We start from the raw sequence: 18,988 nt of genomic DNA on the forward strand, positions 1-18,988 counted from the left end.
CAAAGATCAGCTCAACATGCAAATGATCCACAAAGATCAGCTGCCATGTGACAAAATGTATGCAGATCATGAGGCGAGCTGTAAACTATTAGGTCATCCCACAGGACACGTATGCAAACGGGGTGACCACTGACCGCATTGCCTCAAGACTTAATTTGTCTAAATTATATTTAGCCTCTTAAAACTGGCCATGGCATCACAGTCCATGTATTATCCACGCAATATAATGACAGCTACCATAATCACGATAAAAAAGTGAGACAAAGCAATTTTATACAAAATGTTTAATGGTACAAGTTACATGATGGCAGTAACTAAACATTCAATTGAGGTAACAAAAAATGGACTAAAAAAAGCCCTGAATTTTGAAGTTAACGGAATAATATATACAATGTAACTGAATATTACCTTTCACTTTGTAGCATAGTATTTACAAATTCCTTGTCTGTGTGAAAGAATTGCATGGTCTTTTGCAAATGTGGTCAGCAGTTATTATCAGCAATATAGCCATTACTTTAGACTGCAAGTTTGAGTTTTGTTGGATGAAAATTCACTCCACCTCTGTTAAGGAGTAATGTTGCACCTTTCTTCTGGTAAGTTTTTCTATGATGTACAAAATCAACTTTCAATCGAAAATAACTCCTCAGTAATGTTTGAAGGTAGAAAAAGAAAAGGTCTTAGGAAATAATAAACAAGACCATGCATTGCTACATGTAAGATCATATGAAAGATGATATCAATGAACATCACACTCTTACAAGCCAAGCTTACTCAGGACCATACTGGGAGAATATCCAGTCCTTATCATGTATGATTTATTGCTGTTCTTCAAACCCACTGATTGAAACCAACAGACTGTTTCAATGTTCAATGAATGGATATTTTCTCTTTACAGCAAATCGTTTGTAGAGAGAGGTGAAGTTTCGAAACTCTAAAATTTAAATTCACTACATTTAAAACTATAAATCCCACATACCATTGGAAGTGTTAACAGTAGAGCAATTCAAGTTCCTTATAATAATTATTAGTAGCCACTCAGATATTCTCTATTGGGAATCTGAAAATCTGATTTGCTGTCCCACTGTTTTCTATTTGCTGATAGACAATGATCCTGCATGCTGCTCTTGAAACTAAAAGTTATTCTGAATCTTAAAATTTTAAAAATACACAAAATTGTAGGTTTTGTGCTGTAATCCTTTAGAGTGCCTACTATAACAATTACACTACTTGCCCTCCTTTTCTATGAGTGATAGTTAACTATTTGCTCATAGAAACGTCAGGCTTGTCTAATAATTTATTGTTATTATAATACACTAAAACAGAATTCTACATGACAGGCTCTGGAATATTTTCTAAAACGTTCAACTGCATGGTATGACTTCACACCTGGGGTTACATGTGAAGATGATTGTATTCTTAATACCAATTTGTACATACAGTGGAATCCCAATATTTTGAACCTCCAAGAGAAATGAAAATTGGTTCAAAAAATCACATAGTTCTAGAAATCGGAGGTAAAATTACAGTGTTCGACTGAGGTCAGAGGGAAACAACTTTTGGTTAAAGTTATAGGGAGGTTTGAAAAAATGACATTTTGAGAAATTGGGACTCCACTGTATATGTATGACAATCTCAAATTAAGCAACTTAAACAAATTCTTTGCCGAATTGCATCATAAAGGTACAATTACAACTACCACTAAGATTTTCTTTATTCTTATTGCCTTTCTAAGTGAAAGTGTTTTTACAGCTGTTTAGAGAAAGGTTGTCCCACAGAAGCATAGAAGCTTGTGCAACAAAGCCAAAAGGCATTCTTAATGGCTAGTTTTAGTTGCCATATATGCTTTTATGCTTTTGTGGGACAAGTGTAACCTCTCTCAAAAAGGCTATATAACTATATTCTTAGGGGAAATTGAATGTTAATCACTCTGAGAAGCTTCAATGCTACAATTTGTCCTTTGTACAAAGTATGTTTATCTCAGCTGAGCCCTAATTATGCATTTGGCAAAAAATCTTGGATTTCAGTGCCACAAATTGAAACTTGTTACATGCCATGTGAGCCACAAAATGGAATGACATTTAAAACATACTGTATCTACTTACATGTATAGTGATTTGGAAGACAACAAAGTAATTCAAAGATGACCTTAAATAGCATTATTTATTTCACACTATAGGGCGATCTTCATAAATCTAGTACTGAGAAATTTTAACCCCTCAAAATATAGAACAAAGTATGTCTGAAAGGAGCATGGTACACTTACATATAGTCATTATACCATGCTTACAAGAAAATATGAGAAACCAGTGCATTTGCAGCAGTTATAGATCATGGCTGTAAAGCTGTGTAAGAGGAATAGGCAACCAGTTGCCAATCCACTAATTTTACTTCTTTGTATGAAATTAAAAGAAAATATCTCAGTCATTAAACATATTACTTTAATTTATACTTGTCACATTTACTAAAGGGCAGGATTGTTAAATATTCACTGCATGTATAATGATATGGGTTTACTTGATTCAGCTAGCGAGACTAAAAGATGTATTTTGATAACTTAACATGTATGCAAACATGGAGTTTAAAGTTCACGGACAAAGGAAGATCGCCCCACTGTGCAGGTTTGTACATGCAGATTGAAGCCAACATTCACCTGTCAACATTATTTTGATTGCACTGTTATAAGCATTAAGTAAAATTGGTCCAAATAGTTTGTTCTGTTTTCTCTTTCTATTTAAAAAAGGGGCTTCCAATAAAAAATGAATTAGTTCCTACTAGGTGAAGATCATCTTTGTGACCAGATATCCACCATGTTGTCAAGCCCCCATAAATAGCCATCCTCGTGGTTTCCTTCCTCCCATGGTGTTCTGTGATCTAACCACATGCCGTCCTGAAGTGGCACAGTCTTTCCAAAATCAATCATCCACACACTGGCTCGGCCATCTTCGTCATGAACAAATAACAGAGAGCTACCAACCACCTGGAATACAGCAATTACATTGGTTAGTTGAAAGCAATTTGTTAGGTCAAGCAGAACTACTACTGCACCAGCTGTGGATATTGAAACATTTTCTTGGTTACTTTGCACCTAATAACCTCCCATTTCCAGGGTACAAACTGTAAATGGTATGCAGTAGTTGAAAATTTTTCTTTTACTAGCCCCTTGCTACCAAAAAGTATTCACTAGCATATATTGATTAATTTGCAATTAAACTTAAAATAACAACTACACTATATTATTCCATCTCTCTACTGGACTACTGCAACTCCAATTTATTGAAAAATGTTTCCAAAAACCCTCAAGTTGCACATCAGGCAAGCAAAGAATAGACCCATTACATGAAATTTACCACAAACTCTAAAAGCCCAGACTATTAAGACATGCCTTTGTTTACACACTGACTGCACACTTAAATATGTTCACTACAAATCTGCGAAATTCACATTCACTGTTTGATCATTAGGGTAGTAGCAAAAAACACTTAGTACAATTTTGTTATAAAGTAACACAAAACACTGAAGGCAGCTAAAGAAAATTGCAAACACTAGTTGAATTAGAATTTTCACTGTGGATCTTACAGATTTGACTCTAGCTACATTTCTCAGTAGGGTAGCAAATGTTGTAAGATTTATTATCAATATTACATGCATAATCTACTAAAGTTATTTTTAATTATAACGCAGTTATTATTTTCACCACTCACCTCGTGGGTGCGAAAGAATGGTGAGGACTCCAGAGTTGCTCTTATGGCCTTGAGTCTTCTTAGATACTTTTTCTGTACAAAGAAAAACATAAAGAAGTGAAATGTATTGCCAGTGACTGATGTAGCCAGGCAACTCAAGTTCAAATCAAGGTGTCTGTCTGTTTGACAACAGGCCTACATCATAGAACCTATTAAAAATTATACAGTCATGTATTATCTGGTTCTAGAAAATATCCATAACTCCCCCAAGGATGGTTACTTGTGTTGTGCCCCCCTCTCCACCGGGAATTCCCAATTTAGCTTCATACTTTCCCTTTACAAATTTGGCTATTGAGACCAACCACCTCCTTCAAATTTCCGATGGCCATCCTTGGTGTGGGTAGGAATATTTTCTAGACCCGCATGTTAAGTGCATATTACAGTAAAAACTGAGATCATAAGGAATTGAGAAGAACAAAAGTAGAAAATCAAAAACTTCCAGTGCATAGAAATAAATAACACTTACTCTTAATTGCTCGTCATTACCAATAAATTCGGTAAAAACTTCATGTACATCCTCTTTTGTTCTTGTTTTCTTAAAATCTTTGTTGGGTTTTTGATCACCTTTCTATGGGGGAATTAAAAACAAATTTGTGCTGAGATATAAAGATGTTTGTGTCGATGAGTACAAAACCATGTTAACCAAAGTAATAATAATGATTAGTTTCACTGTTTTTACACGTTACTCTAAGAATTTGGTGGCAAATATACATAAAATAATTTTTAATACTCATTTACACTTCAGTTCACAATATTGATTCTGTAAGGAGAAGTTAGAGGCTGATCTAACCTTAATTCCTTCAATCCTAAAGCCCAGACTTGATGTTGAAGAGAGCTGCTCTCTCCACTTCATATAACGAGGTTTTGTTATTCCTCCCTCTCTTTTCTCCTCCTCAGTAGGTTCACTGGAATCCACCTCTATCATTTTCTGAAATAGGTCCTATGAGAAGAAAACTTGTAGTTACCTTCTATTAAACAGTATTGGCAGGTAAGTGAATCTCTGTTATCAGCCTTTAAGTCAGCCATGACAGCCGATTGGGAAACTGAGTCTTGTACTGGAGCAAAAAATTCCCCAAGGAAGTGCTATGAGTATTGCTTAAAATATCGCTATGGCGATTAATTAGAAAAGAATCCTTTTTTTCCAATGATCAAAATGCTGCACACTTGGTAAAAAGATACACATATTAATTCCAAAGTTATTTATCATTTGACTCTGTTTCAATATAAGTTTATGGTTCGTACTCATCAGATGATTGTAGTTATAAAAATAATATGCCTGTTACATATTGTGTAGTTTTGCTTTAACTACGCACTTGTTCCTTTTTAAATCAATATTTCAGCTGATAAGCAACCTAGAAACTAATTGATAACAGTGCAATGAAGTTTCTTTCTTGCATGATTTAACACTCACTTTTCTAGGTTTTGACTTTGCCTTTGCTAATTCATCTTCTAAGTATGTTCTGAAACAAAAAGTACATCAAGAAGATCAGATGATTTCTTTTCATTACCATATATACAGGTCAAATAAGTGTTGTACATGGCATACGAAAATGTAACACAGTGCAACATACCTTGTTCCCATTTTACAGTCCATTACACAAGGGCTTTCAAAGTCTTGGAGTAAATCCTGCATTTCAAGATAACCTTAAACATTTGTCAAGGAAAAACCAGCATCACGTTCAGCTTAAAACAGAAGTTAGCTGGCTTATAAAGAAATACTGATTAATCAAAGGAAGACGGACTTGAACACAGTTCTCAATACCATGCTAAAGATGGATTGAAAGGTCTCAAATTACGAAAAAAGTCGTAGTTGGAAGAGTTAATTTACTATTCGCGTATACAGTGATGCTGGCAAATCCCTCAAAGTTTTCTTTTAACTACTCAGATAATGGAAGATCAATAATTTTTGGCCATATACCATACACAAGTAGAAGAAGTAGCAGTGGCCTATAATAATATGATTTCTTGCACCCAGAGGCAAGGGGTCTGGCTTTGAGTGATAGTGTGTGAGGTGTGTGAGGATGAAACAGATAAATCTTAACCTGTGTATCTCCTTGCACGAGTATACATTGAAAATAAGTACTGGTGATGTGTTAGGCACTTGGAACACTGGTCATGGACTGGCATTCCTATCCGGGAGGGACGGGAAAGCAAATTATGCTTAACAAATGATTCATGCATTAGCAGGCATCATCAAGTTATAATGATACTGTTTGGCCACTCAGTTCAACACCAGCATATTTGATGACCAAACAATGCGTGGTTGTCAAACATTACCTGTTTGGACAAGAGAGGGGTTTATGGTGTGTAAATATATCATAGTGCATGACTAATATTAGGAAATAAAACTGATATTTGTAGTACCAAGGATACGTTCTCCACCTTTGTTGACTTCTCTCTTATATTCAGGGATATAAGGCCTCAAGATATCTTTCATAAGCTTTACAAGACATTCCCTCTCTTTGTCAGTTGACTTCTTCAGAATTGTACCATTTTCACCTGGTTTAAAGCAACCTACAAATAAGAAAGTGAAAGAAGGAATCTTGGCAAGTTGAATCCAGCTACAAGTACAAGTATGTTACTTCATACTGACAATTTTTGTGTCTCTTGGGGAGGGTTGGGATACTCCCAGAAAAATTGGGTGTGTGTGTGTGGTGAGCTTCTTGAAACCCTTGCCCTATTTCAGACCAAAATTTGCAGTTTACTCTACCAAATTTCAGACCCAACCCAAAACTCAATAACCTATTTCAGACCTGACCCTTCTAAACACGTATCCAATGCAAACCCAACATACCCAATTCAAGACCAGAGTGCAACTGACCTCATACAGCACGCAAAAAGGTACATACAATGATCCCAAGCATGACTCATAAACTGTCCAATAAAATGTTAAATCAGGGCCTGCTAAAAACCAATCAGATTTTAGAATCAGATTAACGGGAATAACAGGACAGAAGCTAACCTTGGTGTCCGGCGAGCTGCACCCATGGGTATTTCTTTTTAAAGTTCTGTACAAATGGCGACCAATGGATCATACTTCGAATTTTCTTCCAGCGTGTGTGGATCTGCGAGGCAACACAAGCACAATATATTCTTGTTAATGAGTACACTGAATACATGTGATTCCATTTGCTTCAGTATCAGCAGCAAGTGCTGGTTTGGACAAATTTGCCACTTTCGCAGTTGAGGAAGCAACTTGGGTCAGAAAACCTACCTGCACAGTCACCTCTCCAAAACAGAATTTTATCCACAATGGCACAATTTTGTTCTCTGACTGTAGATAGATGTACCTATAGTTGGATTACTTAATCTGTTTATACTCTCAGGCAAGATGAAGGCATCTGATAAATTCTAAGCTGGGCAGGTGAAGATGACTACAATGTACAGTACCTTACTTGGCACGAAATTTTTGCAACATCGAACTTCGCATTGTCACAATTTTTCAAAATAATATTGTGAATGAAAGTTTTATTTCCTGAAAAAGGAAACGTGGTGGCTTATTACATGTGGTTATAATAATTATAAGTAAAAGAAATTTATGTCAAACAAATTTGCCAAAAATTGAGTGTGGCTCCTCCAAAATCATAAAATTAAGTTATCTATTGACAATAGAGTGATACCAATGACAAACAACAAATTCTTGTAATGTCTAGAATATATCATCATGATGACAAAATTACAGTTTTTAGTAATTTAAAAAACTGACACCTTTGGTTGACAACATTTATGACTGCGTATGAAAAGTATGTAGAGTACAGGGTGAAATGTAATCCTGTGAATGTTTTGAATCTTAAAAAGAAATTAGGTATGTTTCAAATCTGAAACATATCAAAGTCATTTAAAGAAAATGAATATTGATATCTGGACCTGGAAAAATAACAATCTCCCAACTTATTTTATAGGTAACTTAAGACAGATTCAAATAATTATCAACTAAAGAGGGGTATAACACATTGAAACAAGAACTTTTTGGCTTACCATGAGTGGTGAGCATGTCTTGCATGTAACTTTGATAAAGATCAGTGTTTGTGATTAGGAAAACTCATATTCACTGCATGAAACTAAAACACAGTTGAATCAATTGTGAAGAATCATTCCTTGCTGTTTTAAAGCCATTAATATTTTAAAAGTTTCAAATAAAATCTTACCATATTTGTACATTTGCTTATCAACTATCTGAAGGCTTTTCATGCAAGCCTTTTATGTTTCAAAATTAAAATTGGAAAGCTCTGCAGGATACAACCTGTTTGCTTTATGCAGAATTCAACTTATGTTATACTCAGGACATTTTCCCTGGCATACATTGTATATTGAACAGTGTGTTCAGCGAAAAAAAGATAGAGCAATCAGGTGTTTAGAATGACACTTTCCAAAGCGAATATTTAATCCCAACAAAGAGTCAAAAAGAGAACTTGCCTGTTCAAGCAACTGGATTGTTTGCAGATGAGCAGGTGTTACTATTGAGATTCAAAATACATGTATGTTGTACAATCTCATATTTTACCATAAAAAACACAACATCATTAACCATGAAATCTTGAGCAAAACATTTTTATCATAAGAAGGAAAACATTCCCATGATTGTAAATTTCTACAATTGCAGGTACTTACAGTCATGAAATAAATACAATGCCTCTGACATGAAATGCTAGAAAAAATATTGTCATGTAAAAAAGTCCCTGTAGATAGCTTGAACATAGAATAAATACAAGGACAAACGGACACAATTTAAAATGTATCTGAAAGTAAATATGCTGTGAACAGCATGAAAGCTCTGTTAAACATGCAAAGTCTAATAATTACATTAAAAATACACACCTCTGTTTTACATTGTGGTAAGTGTGTTAATCAGAACTAGTATTGAACTACAAGCCCAAGGGCTTCACCAATGGGTACATCAACAGAAACCTAGGAAAACTTGGTGGGATTGTTTACACTATTACACTCAACTAGCTGCATGTAGTACCTTTCTGGCTTACACCTATAGTAGAACAGGAAATTAGCTACATATAGTTAATGTTCATCAAAGACTGTATACCAGCATGACTGTATAATAAACATTGTTTTCAACACTAAGGCTGTAGACCAAAGACATTCCGGAGGAAAACATAGAGTTATACAACCAATAAGACATCACAAACCCGACTGTGATAAAAGAATTACACTATCCAGTGACCCAAGAGACAAATAAAAGAGTAGTTTTATTTCATACTTATCATGGAGATGGCCAGTCCAATAGTAAATTAATAAATTTAATCAACACCCAGCAAAAAAACCTGATGTAGTTTAAGCTAATCTTGGAGGAAACATTTTTTGTTCTTGTTGTCTGGTACTCTTCTGAATTTCATTTCCATTTTTTAACACTTTCAGAAAAAAATGCAGAAGAAAGCTACCTATTTATAAGTACATGTCTTCAATTATTTCCAACTGAAGCTCTACTATTTTCTGTAATTTTGAACATAGGTAAAAAAAAAATTCCATTACTTCCAAAGATCTTTGAGAATCATTTACTGAAGAATTTACTAGGTCAGTTGTCCTGCATTTATTGAAAATTTATGAATTTTACTGGACTGAAGATCATTTTGAAGTGATCTTGATAATTTCTCAAATTCCAAAGACCATTAAAAAAAGATTCCTGAACGACTGATTTTCCATATCAACATTGAAAGATAACAGTTAGAGAAGATATAAGTTATCCATCTGATCTGTTAGTATATATGCACAAGATATTAAATTACATGACTGTATGAGTGACTAAGTTGTCAGTAAAAGAACCCTTTACAAAGCAATTATTGTAACTTACCTATCTCTGAATTTTGTACATGTATACATTTACATGAGTTTTGATATGAATCCAGAAGAAAGCTTTTATAAAATAAATACTGCATTAAATCAAAAAATCGCTTACATCCAAACATTATCAGTTTGACTCTGTACATAATACATTTCTTCAAAGTTAATCTTTCCATCCTTATCAGCAGATTGATTTCAAGCATGTACATATCTCTCCATTTATTATCATTGAAGCTCACCTCTTAAGGGAATTGTAACATTTAAATCGCAATAGCTAAGTGGTATTTCAGCTGTTAAAAAGACTTAGTCCCAACCAACCTCTTTAAGGTGTCATGCATGGATGGCGCATATAAATTCAGCCACAGGAAACAGTATTTGAATAATAACCATAATAACATCAAATTATTCATGTCTCTCACTTACATTCTTATAAAACACTTTGGTCTCCTGAGACTTAAACAGAAAATCAATGAAACAAGTGCTGCAGCCCCATGATTAAAAACATTTCACAAAGTGAATATTGTCTAGCCTATGATTTTGACATGAACAAGTAAAATTTGAATTCAAATATTAAATTAATATGAACATCCACAGATTCTTGCCAAAGGAAATCTGAATAATCTAGATGTTTACAAATAATAGTATCTCACCAGTGACAATTATATACAAACTGATTGCACAGGGATTATACTGGAATACAGTAAAAGTAAATGCCATATTTTAAAGCAGTTATTAAATTATCGACCTGAAATTAAAAATTTCCCCATTTACAAAACAATGTGTGTGTTGAAATAGTTATGGAATGGCAATAAATAAATGTAAATTACTAGACAGTACTAACCTGGCACAAAGCAATATTTATATAAAATAAAATAAAATAAAATAAAATAAAATAAAATAAAATAAAATAAAATAAAATAAAATAAAATAAAATAAAATAAAATAAAATAAAATAAAATAAAATAAAATAAAATAAAATAAAATAAAATAAAATAAAATAAAATAAAATAAAAAATTGTAGAAGACACGAACAATACTAATACATGTAATTAATTTTATATCTGTTCTCTCTTTCTAAACATTTAACACTAAGAAGTTTCAATAAATAAATATACAGCCTTTACTGAAATTAAAAATTATATCATAATAATGTATAAACTAAAATAATATATTGTATACTTACAACTAAGGGCTTTTTATAAATTTTACTCCAACACTTAAAGATTTTCACCATATTTGTAACATTCCACAACAAAAAACTCTGATGAATAAAATACAACGAACAAAAGCTATCTTTTAATTAATGTATGTATGCACTGTTGACTGCACAAAATTGATTATTTTATGCTACTTACTCAGACTATTACTGTGGTGTAAATGATGCCATCATTGCAGATTGCAAGAGAGTGGTGAATAATGAAGTTAGATAATGCTCACTTTATTCTAAACCCAATGAAGACTGGGCGAGAGAAGAAAGTCAACCTGCTAACTTACATCGTTTATGACTTTTTCCCTAATTAATTATTTAAAGCTGCAAAATGAAGCATGGTAAGTAAACCTGAAACTCATCAGGGAACAATTTGAAATGGCATTTCATTGTACTAAGAATTTGATTTTTCCACGGCAACTACATTTTGACATTGTCGAGTATGCTTTCCAAATTTGGAATTCTTGCTCTTACTAACAACTTTGAGGGTCTATTATACTCTGGTGGTTTGGCGGTTTAAGCCAATTTTGACTGCCGGTTTGCAGGTACACTCACATTTATCTGGCAGTTTACAGTTAAGAAATTATGGCATGGTTACAGGAAATCATAAATTTAGCTCATGGTTTTTCCCATTATTACAAGTACGCTTAGCTATCCTTCTCTTTGTGTAGAATGAGGGTGGACCGATTTCAATTCCATGCTAATTTCTACACTAAGTGTAAAGGTAAGGTAAAGTCTGCATGCCGCATTCCCGAACCAAGTCCTTGTTGGTAAGTATCGATCTGGAGATCGCCGTGATCAACCACACAACTTCTGGTTCTTGATTGTCGGTTTATTTGTTGAATTGAAGTATGCGGTGAGAACTAAAATTACATAAATGTGGATTATGCAACGAAATAACCAAACGAGAGAAAATGATATAAATTGAAAGAACAACAAAAAAGAAGAACTTACGTTATAATCCTTATAATCCTTCTAGGATGGGTAACACAGTAAATATCTAAAGTATCTCCAAAATATCTCCTCTAGCTAAATCTACACCTCGTGTGCATTTTCTCCTTCTCCGAATACAACAATCGGGTTTCATTTAGAAAATACTGTAGAGCTTATTAATAATTATTAACTTGATACGTGCGTAATGCAAGGCTTCTTATCCGTCACACTGCATATGAGCCAAGTAGCCCATCAGGCAGGAGCTTATCCCGGCTTCTGTAACACAAAGTGACTAGGAGTATATCTACATGTACTCCTCCCTGGGTGGGATGCTAGTCCATCAAAGGGTTACCCCCAGCATTCAGTTTGCTGGTACCCATTTATACACCCGGGAGAGGGTGGAGAGAGGCACTGCGAGAGTAAAGTATCTTGCCCAAGAACACGATGTCCCTGGCCAGGGTTCAAACCTGGACCGCTCGATCCGGAGATGAGCCCACTAACCATGAGGCTACTACATCTCCCGTAGCCCAGTTTATTTCACGTCTTTCATAGCTCATGCCATGAGGTACCTCCACTCAATCCTTTGTATGGATCAATTGTAAACTTCTTTTCGCCTGATTCTGTCACTATTCAGCAGTACAGCATGTACCAAAAAGCCTCCAGTCCAGATTGTCAAGATTATGACAAGTACAAAACCAGAAAATGTCCTGTCCAACCAACACTATAGCTAGAAAGTGTTACATCTTAGCTAACACATATTTGATGCAGGCATATATATCAGACCATTCGGCTTGGTATACTTCTCCTTGTGGTGATTAAAGGCAGAAAAAAAGACCTTTGAAATCCACTAGCCTGGTGGGTCTGTAAATTTCAGTTTTCACTTGCTCCCACCTAAATATTATGTGCTGTTATGTTAGCCAATATGGCAATAGGAGGACAAACTCAACTAAAGTATGCTTCAATTTTAAATTTATCCATGCCTTCAACTCATTGTTTTCTTTGTCTTGCAGACTGATGTTGTGAAATAGTTTCTAACTGGAAATTATCACTTATCAAGCTGATATGTTTCTCACTCAGCAAAACCTACTTTGATTGGCTCACAACCTTTTCTAAACAGTTTCTTTAATCACAGAATATTACCTGACAGGCAAACTTACATGTTTTGTTGATGAGATGGAACGCGTTTACAATCTGGTGCTAATTAACTGGTAATCATCGACTGAACTAATTGACACTGTCAGGCACGTGCTTCCGATTTTTATTATTCCTAGATTCCCTGAATTATGCAACTTAAAAATAAGATAAACTGTCACACAATTATATTGGAACTTTCATGACACCAGTGAAACAACAAAAACTTGAACCAAATACGTGTAGCTGATGCAAAACACAGCAAGACGTGCCAGTAAGACATGATCAGTTTTGGTTTACTTCTGACTGGACACGACAAAGTGGCACAAGTTATGCAAAACTGCATTAAATGCCAATTACTTTGCTAGTCTAATAGAAAGTGCTTTGTTTTCTGTATTGTTCGTGATAATATTTTCTCATTCTTTATTTGCCATTTTGAATCCATGTGGCATGTGCAAATGATATAATCCTAAAAATTAATCTCTACCAAATACCTTTCTGAACATGACCTTCAGAAAAATACTGGAGAAATTCACTTAACACTTTAACTAAAATTCCTTTCCATGTACAGGTTTTTCTATTTTTTTTTTTTTCACCTTCCGTGCTCTATTTATTTTTCCATATCTTCTCTATCTCAGATGCGATAACAGTAACTGTTATGTTCAGCTTCCAAGTGATAAACACTATTTTATGAATTACTTCTTTTGAAATTTAGTGAGTTCATGATTTTCCAAACTCGGGAGAATGTATTGATCCCTACTCTGTAGAGGTCACTATACCGAATTAAAGATTAAAGGCATTTGCACAAACTAAGCCGCACACTTTTTGACCGGCTTTGTTGACATTTTTGATTTCACAAGTGTGTTATTCTCCCAACTGTGCACTGACCTATCAGTTGCCATGTGAAAATATTTTCACAATTGGTGTCACGTCAAAGAAGAGATAACTAAATCAAGCCACTATTGAGAATAGATCATGCTTTATCTTCACAGCGACGAAAGATATACGGCTTGATTAGTGGGCAAGAATTTAGTCTACATGTCGGAAGATAACTGACTAGTGCAGCCATAGCAATTTGTCTTGGACGCCAGGGAGCGACCCAAAACAAACCATCGCCAAAAGAAACTCCAGACACTTTGAACTAATAATAATATTATTCGGGCAATGCATATCGAAATAAACACATTCTAAATGGAACATCAACAAACGAAGCCTCCTTCCTTGATCCAGGCTGCCAAAGCAAATAAACACTAAAATAACGTAAGTAAACTACTACTGCTTTATGAAGTTAGAATGGGCTTTTCCAAGCCGGAAAAAATCACTCCATCAAACAATACCGCGTATTTCATTCACAGCTCTTTCCAAAAAGGCAAACAATAGGCTGAGGCTGTTAAAATTCACAAAAAGTTACGCGAACCCGCCATGATTGATGATCTCTGCAGAGCAAAAACAATTGGTAAATAAAAGAAAGTTAGGCTTACAATCTTACCTTTTCTGATTTGTCTTCTACTGGTTGCCTCATTTCATCATCTGAAGGTTCGTCATCGGTGAGAATTTCGTTCTCTGAGCAGGACCCAAAGCTTGACAAAGAACATGTGTCGCTTGTGTCCTTTGCAGACATGGTCGCAAAAAGCTCTCCATTCACACCACCGTTCGTGCTCCCCATGTCAACAGTGGCTTCGTCGGCACACTTATCCATAACGGCAGGCGTTATTACAACTAGCGGAGTAGATGTTAATTGCTTAGAATGATCCAGACATATTATATCCTTGCCATCACTGACGTTATCGCCGCAACTCAACGCTGGAAATCGACTCGCTAAGACACAGTCATCTTCCCCCCCGAGACTTTGGTCGCCGAGCGCCAAATTTGAGTTTCTTTCAGCAGGACCTGGATCCAATATGTCTTCTTCCTTTTTCGCATGAGCAGCACAATTCTCTCGCTGAACGTGTTCGCTTTGATCACTGTTCTTAGAGGGTTTGCTTGAGTCAACTCGAAAACCACTTGGATTGTGTTTAGCGTCAGCATTAGTTAACACACACTGCCTCAAGGGAGGGGTATTGTTTGACAAGTCAATTTTCCTTCCTTCACCGTTATTGGTTTGATCGTAGTTGGCATATTCTGTGTTTGTATTGGAGAAAACGTGCCCCTTCAGTGCTGCTAGCCGCTCCGCCAAAGTTTGACTGGACATCCTCGCGAAGAAATTCTCTGTTTCGGAATTGCAATTATACTTGTGAAGAATTTCCTCCACGAATGTGGCGCCCGAAGACGTCGACCTCCATGTTTTCTGACGGTCGCTCATGGCATTGCATGGCCGATTGGTAAATCTGCTGACTAAATCGCAATATAACCGTGTGCTTCTGATAAATCGCAGAGGGAAAATATCGATTTGTTTACTCCAGTCCACGCGAGTTCGTTTGACGAAAGCTCATCTGGTCTTATCGATGTCTTCCATTCTCGAATGCAAATACAAACTGCCAATTCAGTTCTCGTGAAAGAAAATTCTTGTTTCGACTCGAGGTGGCATAAACAAAAGATTAGCCTACTCCGAATCAAAGCCGTGACGACCTTTAATCGCCAATTAGACTTGAACATCAGTAGGTCGGATTTCAATGGGTGTCGAAGTTACGTACGTAAATGGTATCCCTCTTCGCGGTCATGCACGTTGGAAGGTTAACCGCGAGAAAAAATGGCGCCAAAGCGGTTTCACGGTACGTCATACTTCATCCTTTTGTATCACGTTTCGCTCAAAAACCGCAGAAAAATGTGATATTCCAATAATAATAGTGCCAACACTCCGCAAAATCTACTTCAAGGTACAAGGCACATCCGAGTATTTTCTGTTAGGTTAGAAACCCTCGTGTTTACTTTTCAAAAAAATTAACACTGACATGAGCAAACACAACATACAAAGAAATGTGATCCTCTGTCACTTGTCTCACTTCAGTGAGGGTTTCTGACATATTTAAACAAAATTCACCAGTTCGAATGGGCATTTATCATTATGTCGAGTGTTATAAAATTTCGCGACTTTGGCAGGGCTAAGTTTTGTTAGTTTTCGTTCTAGTGGAGGAATGAAAATGGAAAACAGAAATGCTCTGGGTGTTCTACTGAAAGATTATATCGTTCTGTCCCGGCTCGAGAATGGAAATTTAATTCCAATTCTCGAGCCCTCATATAATGATACCGTCTTTCATTTGAACCTACCAATATGCACAGCTTTTATTTCTTTTCTAATTTTTTAAAAATATTTTAAAGCAGTATCGGCCGCCCGCAATTTCAAAACAAAGCTGAAGAAACGAAGACTTCAAAGCTCAAGGACATTCACGGAAAGCCAGCAGCACCTTACTATAACATATTTATTTAACGATCAGGAAAGAAGTTCGTAAGTATAAAGGTATAGGGAACATACGTGGCCACGCTACAAGTCCGAGTACAACGATAAGAAATCATGATTTCTCAAACGTCCCTAAAATATGCCGTCGCTCAGTGAAGATTTCCTGGAGACAATTTTTATTGGTACCGGTGGCCAGCGCCCATGAGTGATGATCGATGACTGCTTCTATCGAATTATCTGTGCACAGGGAGGTGCCACTTTGGATAAAACGACGTAAATATACTGATCCATTGACGTCAATAGGTCCACCTGTGCATAGTGAATAAGATTTTTATCTACACCAGCCTGAAAGAAAATTACTGCTATGGACCTTCTGTGATAAATGATCTAATGGGAACAATAGTTTCTGGCCGACAGATTAAATAGGTGTGAATAATATGGTAACGTTATTGGTTTTTAGCAATTTAGATAGCAAACGGGTATCACCAGAATGAGATGGGTATCACACGACTATAAAAAGATGGATGATAACCAAGCTTCTTTTTGTGATCATTTCTCTTCCTATCCGCATTGCGTTCCTAGTAGCTATATTTTGAGTTCGGGACACTATCATGCGCGGTTGCGCGCAGTGTGCATCCGCACGGAAAAGCGCCTCGATCCGCGTATCCTGGACTTTTAATTGTTTTTTGAGAGGTGGGGGTTGGGCAGTTTTCTGGGGCATTAAATTTTTTCTCACCTTAAGTTTGTCCGTGAATTGCTCAAATTATTTTCCGTATGGCTCCCCCAGCACGATTTTTTTTCAGCGGTTTTTAATGTGCAGGAACATTTTTTGGTAATTGCCCAACGTTCCACCCCCACCTCCTCAAAAAAAAATAATGGTCCGTACCTTACTAAATCTGGACATTTCTAATATAAGGATGTCGAAATCAATGTTAAATAATTTTAATGATTACTGCAACCTCTTTTCTGCGATGTTCAAAAATACTGAGAGATCCGACCAAATTGTTACCTTCTTGGAAAGCATTAATTAGAACGTATGATTAGCTTGTTAAAAGCTAGTTACGGTATTGTTACGTTGCAACACAGAGTAGACATCACTCACACAGAGGATAGCTTGCATTCTGTCTGTCAGGATTCAACCGAAGGATGGAGGTAAGATTTACCATCATTAATTTAGCAGTATAACCTTCAAAGTTAGCCAGTGTAGCTAACAAGAATTTTTTTTCCCTCGTCCCGATTTTGGAGGGCCAGGGCCAAAAATGTGCGCTGCGCAAGAAACACCGCACGGCCAGGCTCACTAGGCGATTTGCAAAAACTCGCCAAGTGTGATTGCCACTCTAACTTCAATTCGATTTTCGCCAGCGAATCTGATCGGCGCGACCCGTGATCAAATATTTCAGATCACACACCTTGACAAGTGAAAAATCGCCGATCAAATTAGCTGTTGACTTGCGAAACTGTCGCTTCGTGTCTCCGCAGCAGCTGAACCTAGCGACGAAATTCGCCCGCGATTTTCGCGGGTGATCAAATTCACCATGAACTGCGTCGTCTTGTGTGTCGGCCGACACAAAATAAAAGTAGTGTGGGTGTAAAGGAGATAAATTTTACGCAATGATATTTCGTTAAATTAATCTGTAAATCCATACTGGTTTCGCGCACGTCGAAAAAAAGACGAAATTAGAATACGCGCGTCTCGCAGGATTTTTTTTTTTCAATCGAGGCCACAAAGAAAAAAAAAACACTGCGTACAAATAGGCAACGTAATTGGGGTTAACAAGGAAACAGTAATAACAATGTCGAGCTATTGAACTGATTGAACTGCTCTTATTAAAACAGTGTTGAGTACGCCCTGAGGACGAGGATTTGTAATAAGTCAAAGCGTTGGCAAAATGAACTTATCATTTGTACAAAAAAAAAATCTTGGGAGCGCTTGGAAGATTGTTTTGCAAATTCTAATAAAAAGAAAAACAATTAATTCTGCACGCGCTGATTCTGTGAGCTAATCTCACTCAGGTCAGAAGAAGAAAGAAAAGAACTTGAAAAAACTGCCGAAGTTCCCGAGAAACTCCAGCAAATAATTTTAATCCTAAACTCTGCACCAGATTAATAAAACGTCATTACAGCAAAGCCCTGAGAAACGAATCTGGATATAGATAATATCGGTGTTTTAAATTCAGCACAAAACCGAAGCCGGAAAATGTAAGGAGAATTTTCCATGGATTATTGAATGGGCCAAATTAAAGGGTTTTGTTGTGCTGGACGCTTAATAGGGATTAATTTTGTTCAGCGCTGGAAGTTGTAATTATTTAGCACCACCCTTATCAACCTCGTTCCCAGGGTCTCTCATCTTACCGCCTCCTGGCCCCAAGGGGGTGGTAAGATGAGAGACCCTGGGAACGAGGTTGCACCCTTGAGGCGGGGGTAAACGTCAATTTAAGTGAAATTTTAGGAAGTTTTAAGAGGGATTAAAAGGATAAAAAGGGGTTTGGAACACCACTAGACAGTTGATTGCCCCCAAAAGGGCACCCCTGGTTGGTGGGCAACTGTTTGGTGTACATCTACCAATTTCTAACTTCAAATTCTAATTTTAAAACAACATCAAACCTGCAAAATTTCCTATTTCCATAAATTTTACTAATCCTTTGAGAAAAACTATTTATCCCCAAATATACCCAAAAATCACCAAAAAATTTACAAAACAGCCCAAAACGTAGCTATGTGAAATGAGCAGAGAGATTTTTCACTGCTTGAAACGTGAACGAGATATTTGCATTCAAACCATAATACCCAGCAAAAATATGGCCTTCATGTTAACTTCCGGCCTTAAAATCAAGGAGTTTTAGGGGA

The 18,988-nt window shown here is 36.2% G+C and overlaps 1 protein-coding gene across 1 annotated transcript; it reads right to left on the bottom strand.

Annotated features, from left to right (window-relative positions):
• Positions 1-269: 269 nt before the first annotated feature.
• LOC145485800 (inositol-trisphosphate 3-kinase A-like) lies at positions 270-15,647 on the bottom strand. Its single transcript, XM_081464441.1, has 9 exons — positions 14,294-15,647; positions 6,703-6,805; positions 6,114-6,254; positions 5,312-5,384; positions 5,152-5,200; positions 4,531-4,680; positions 4,207-4,308; positions 3,702-3,773; positions 270-2,977 (listed from the first exon to the last, which is right to left on the bottom strand). Exons 1-9 carry the CDS (start codon positions 15,104-15,106, stop codon positions 2,783-2,785), a joined length of 1,698 nt encoding a protein of 565 aa, XP_081320567.1. The 5' UTR covers positions 15,107-15,647; the 3' UTR covers positions 270-2,782.
• Positions 15,648-18,988: the final 3,341 nt, after the last annotated feature.

This window comes from Orbicella franksi, chromosome 4 (assembly GCF_964199315.1).
Source record: "Orbicella franksi chromosome 4, jaOrbFran1.1, whole genome shotgun sequence".
Taxonomy (NCBI): Eukaryota; Metazoa; Cnidaria; class Anthozoa; order Scleractinia; family Merulinidae; genus Orbicella; species Orbicella franksi.

Bases quoted from the DNA above. Each gene is read 5' to 3' on its own strand.
- LOC145485800 (XM_081464441.1), bottom strand. From the start codon at position 15,106: ATGAGCGACCGTCAGAAAACATGGAGGTCGACGTCTTCGGGCGCCACA. The intron at 6,806-14,293 runs GTAAGATTGTAA...GTTGCCTCGCAG, and splicing joins TAGAAGACAAATCAGAAAAG to ATCCACACACGCTGGAAGAA. The intron at 4,309-4,530 runs GTTAGATCAGCC...ATTCCCCCATAG, and splicing joins TTAGGATTGAAGGAATTAAG to AAAGGTGATCAAAAACCCAA.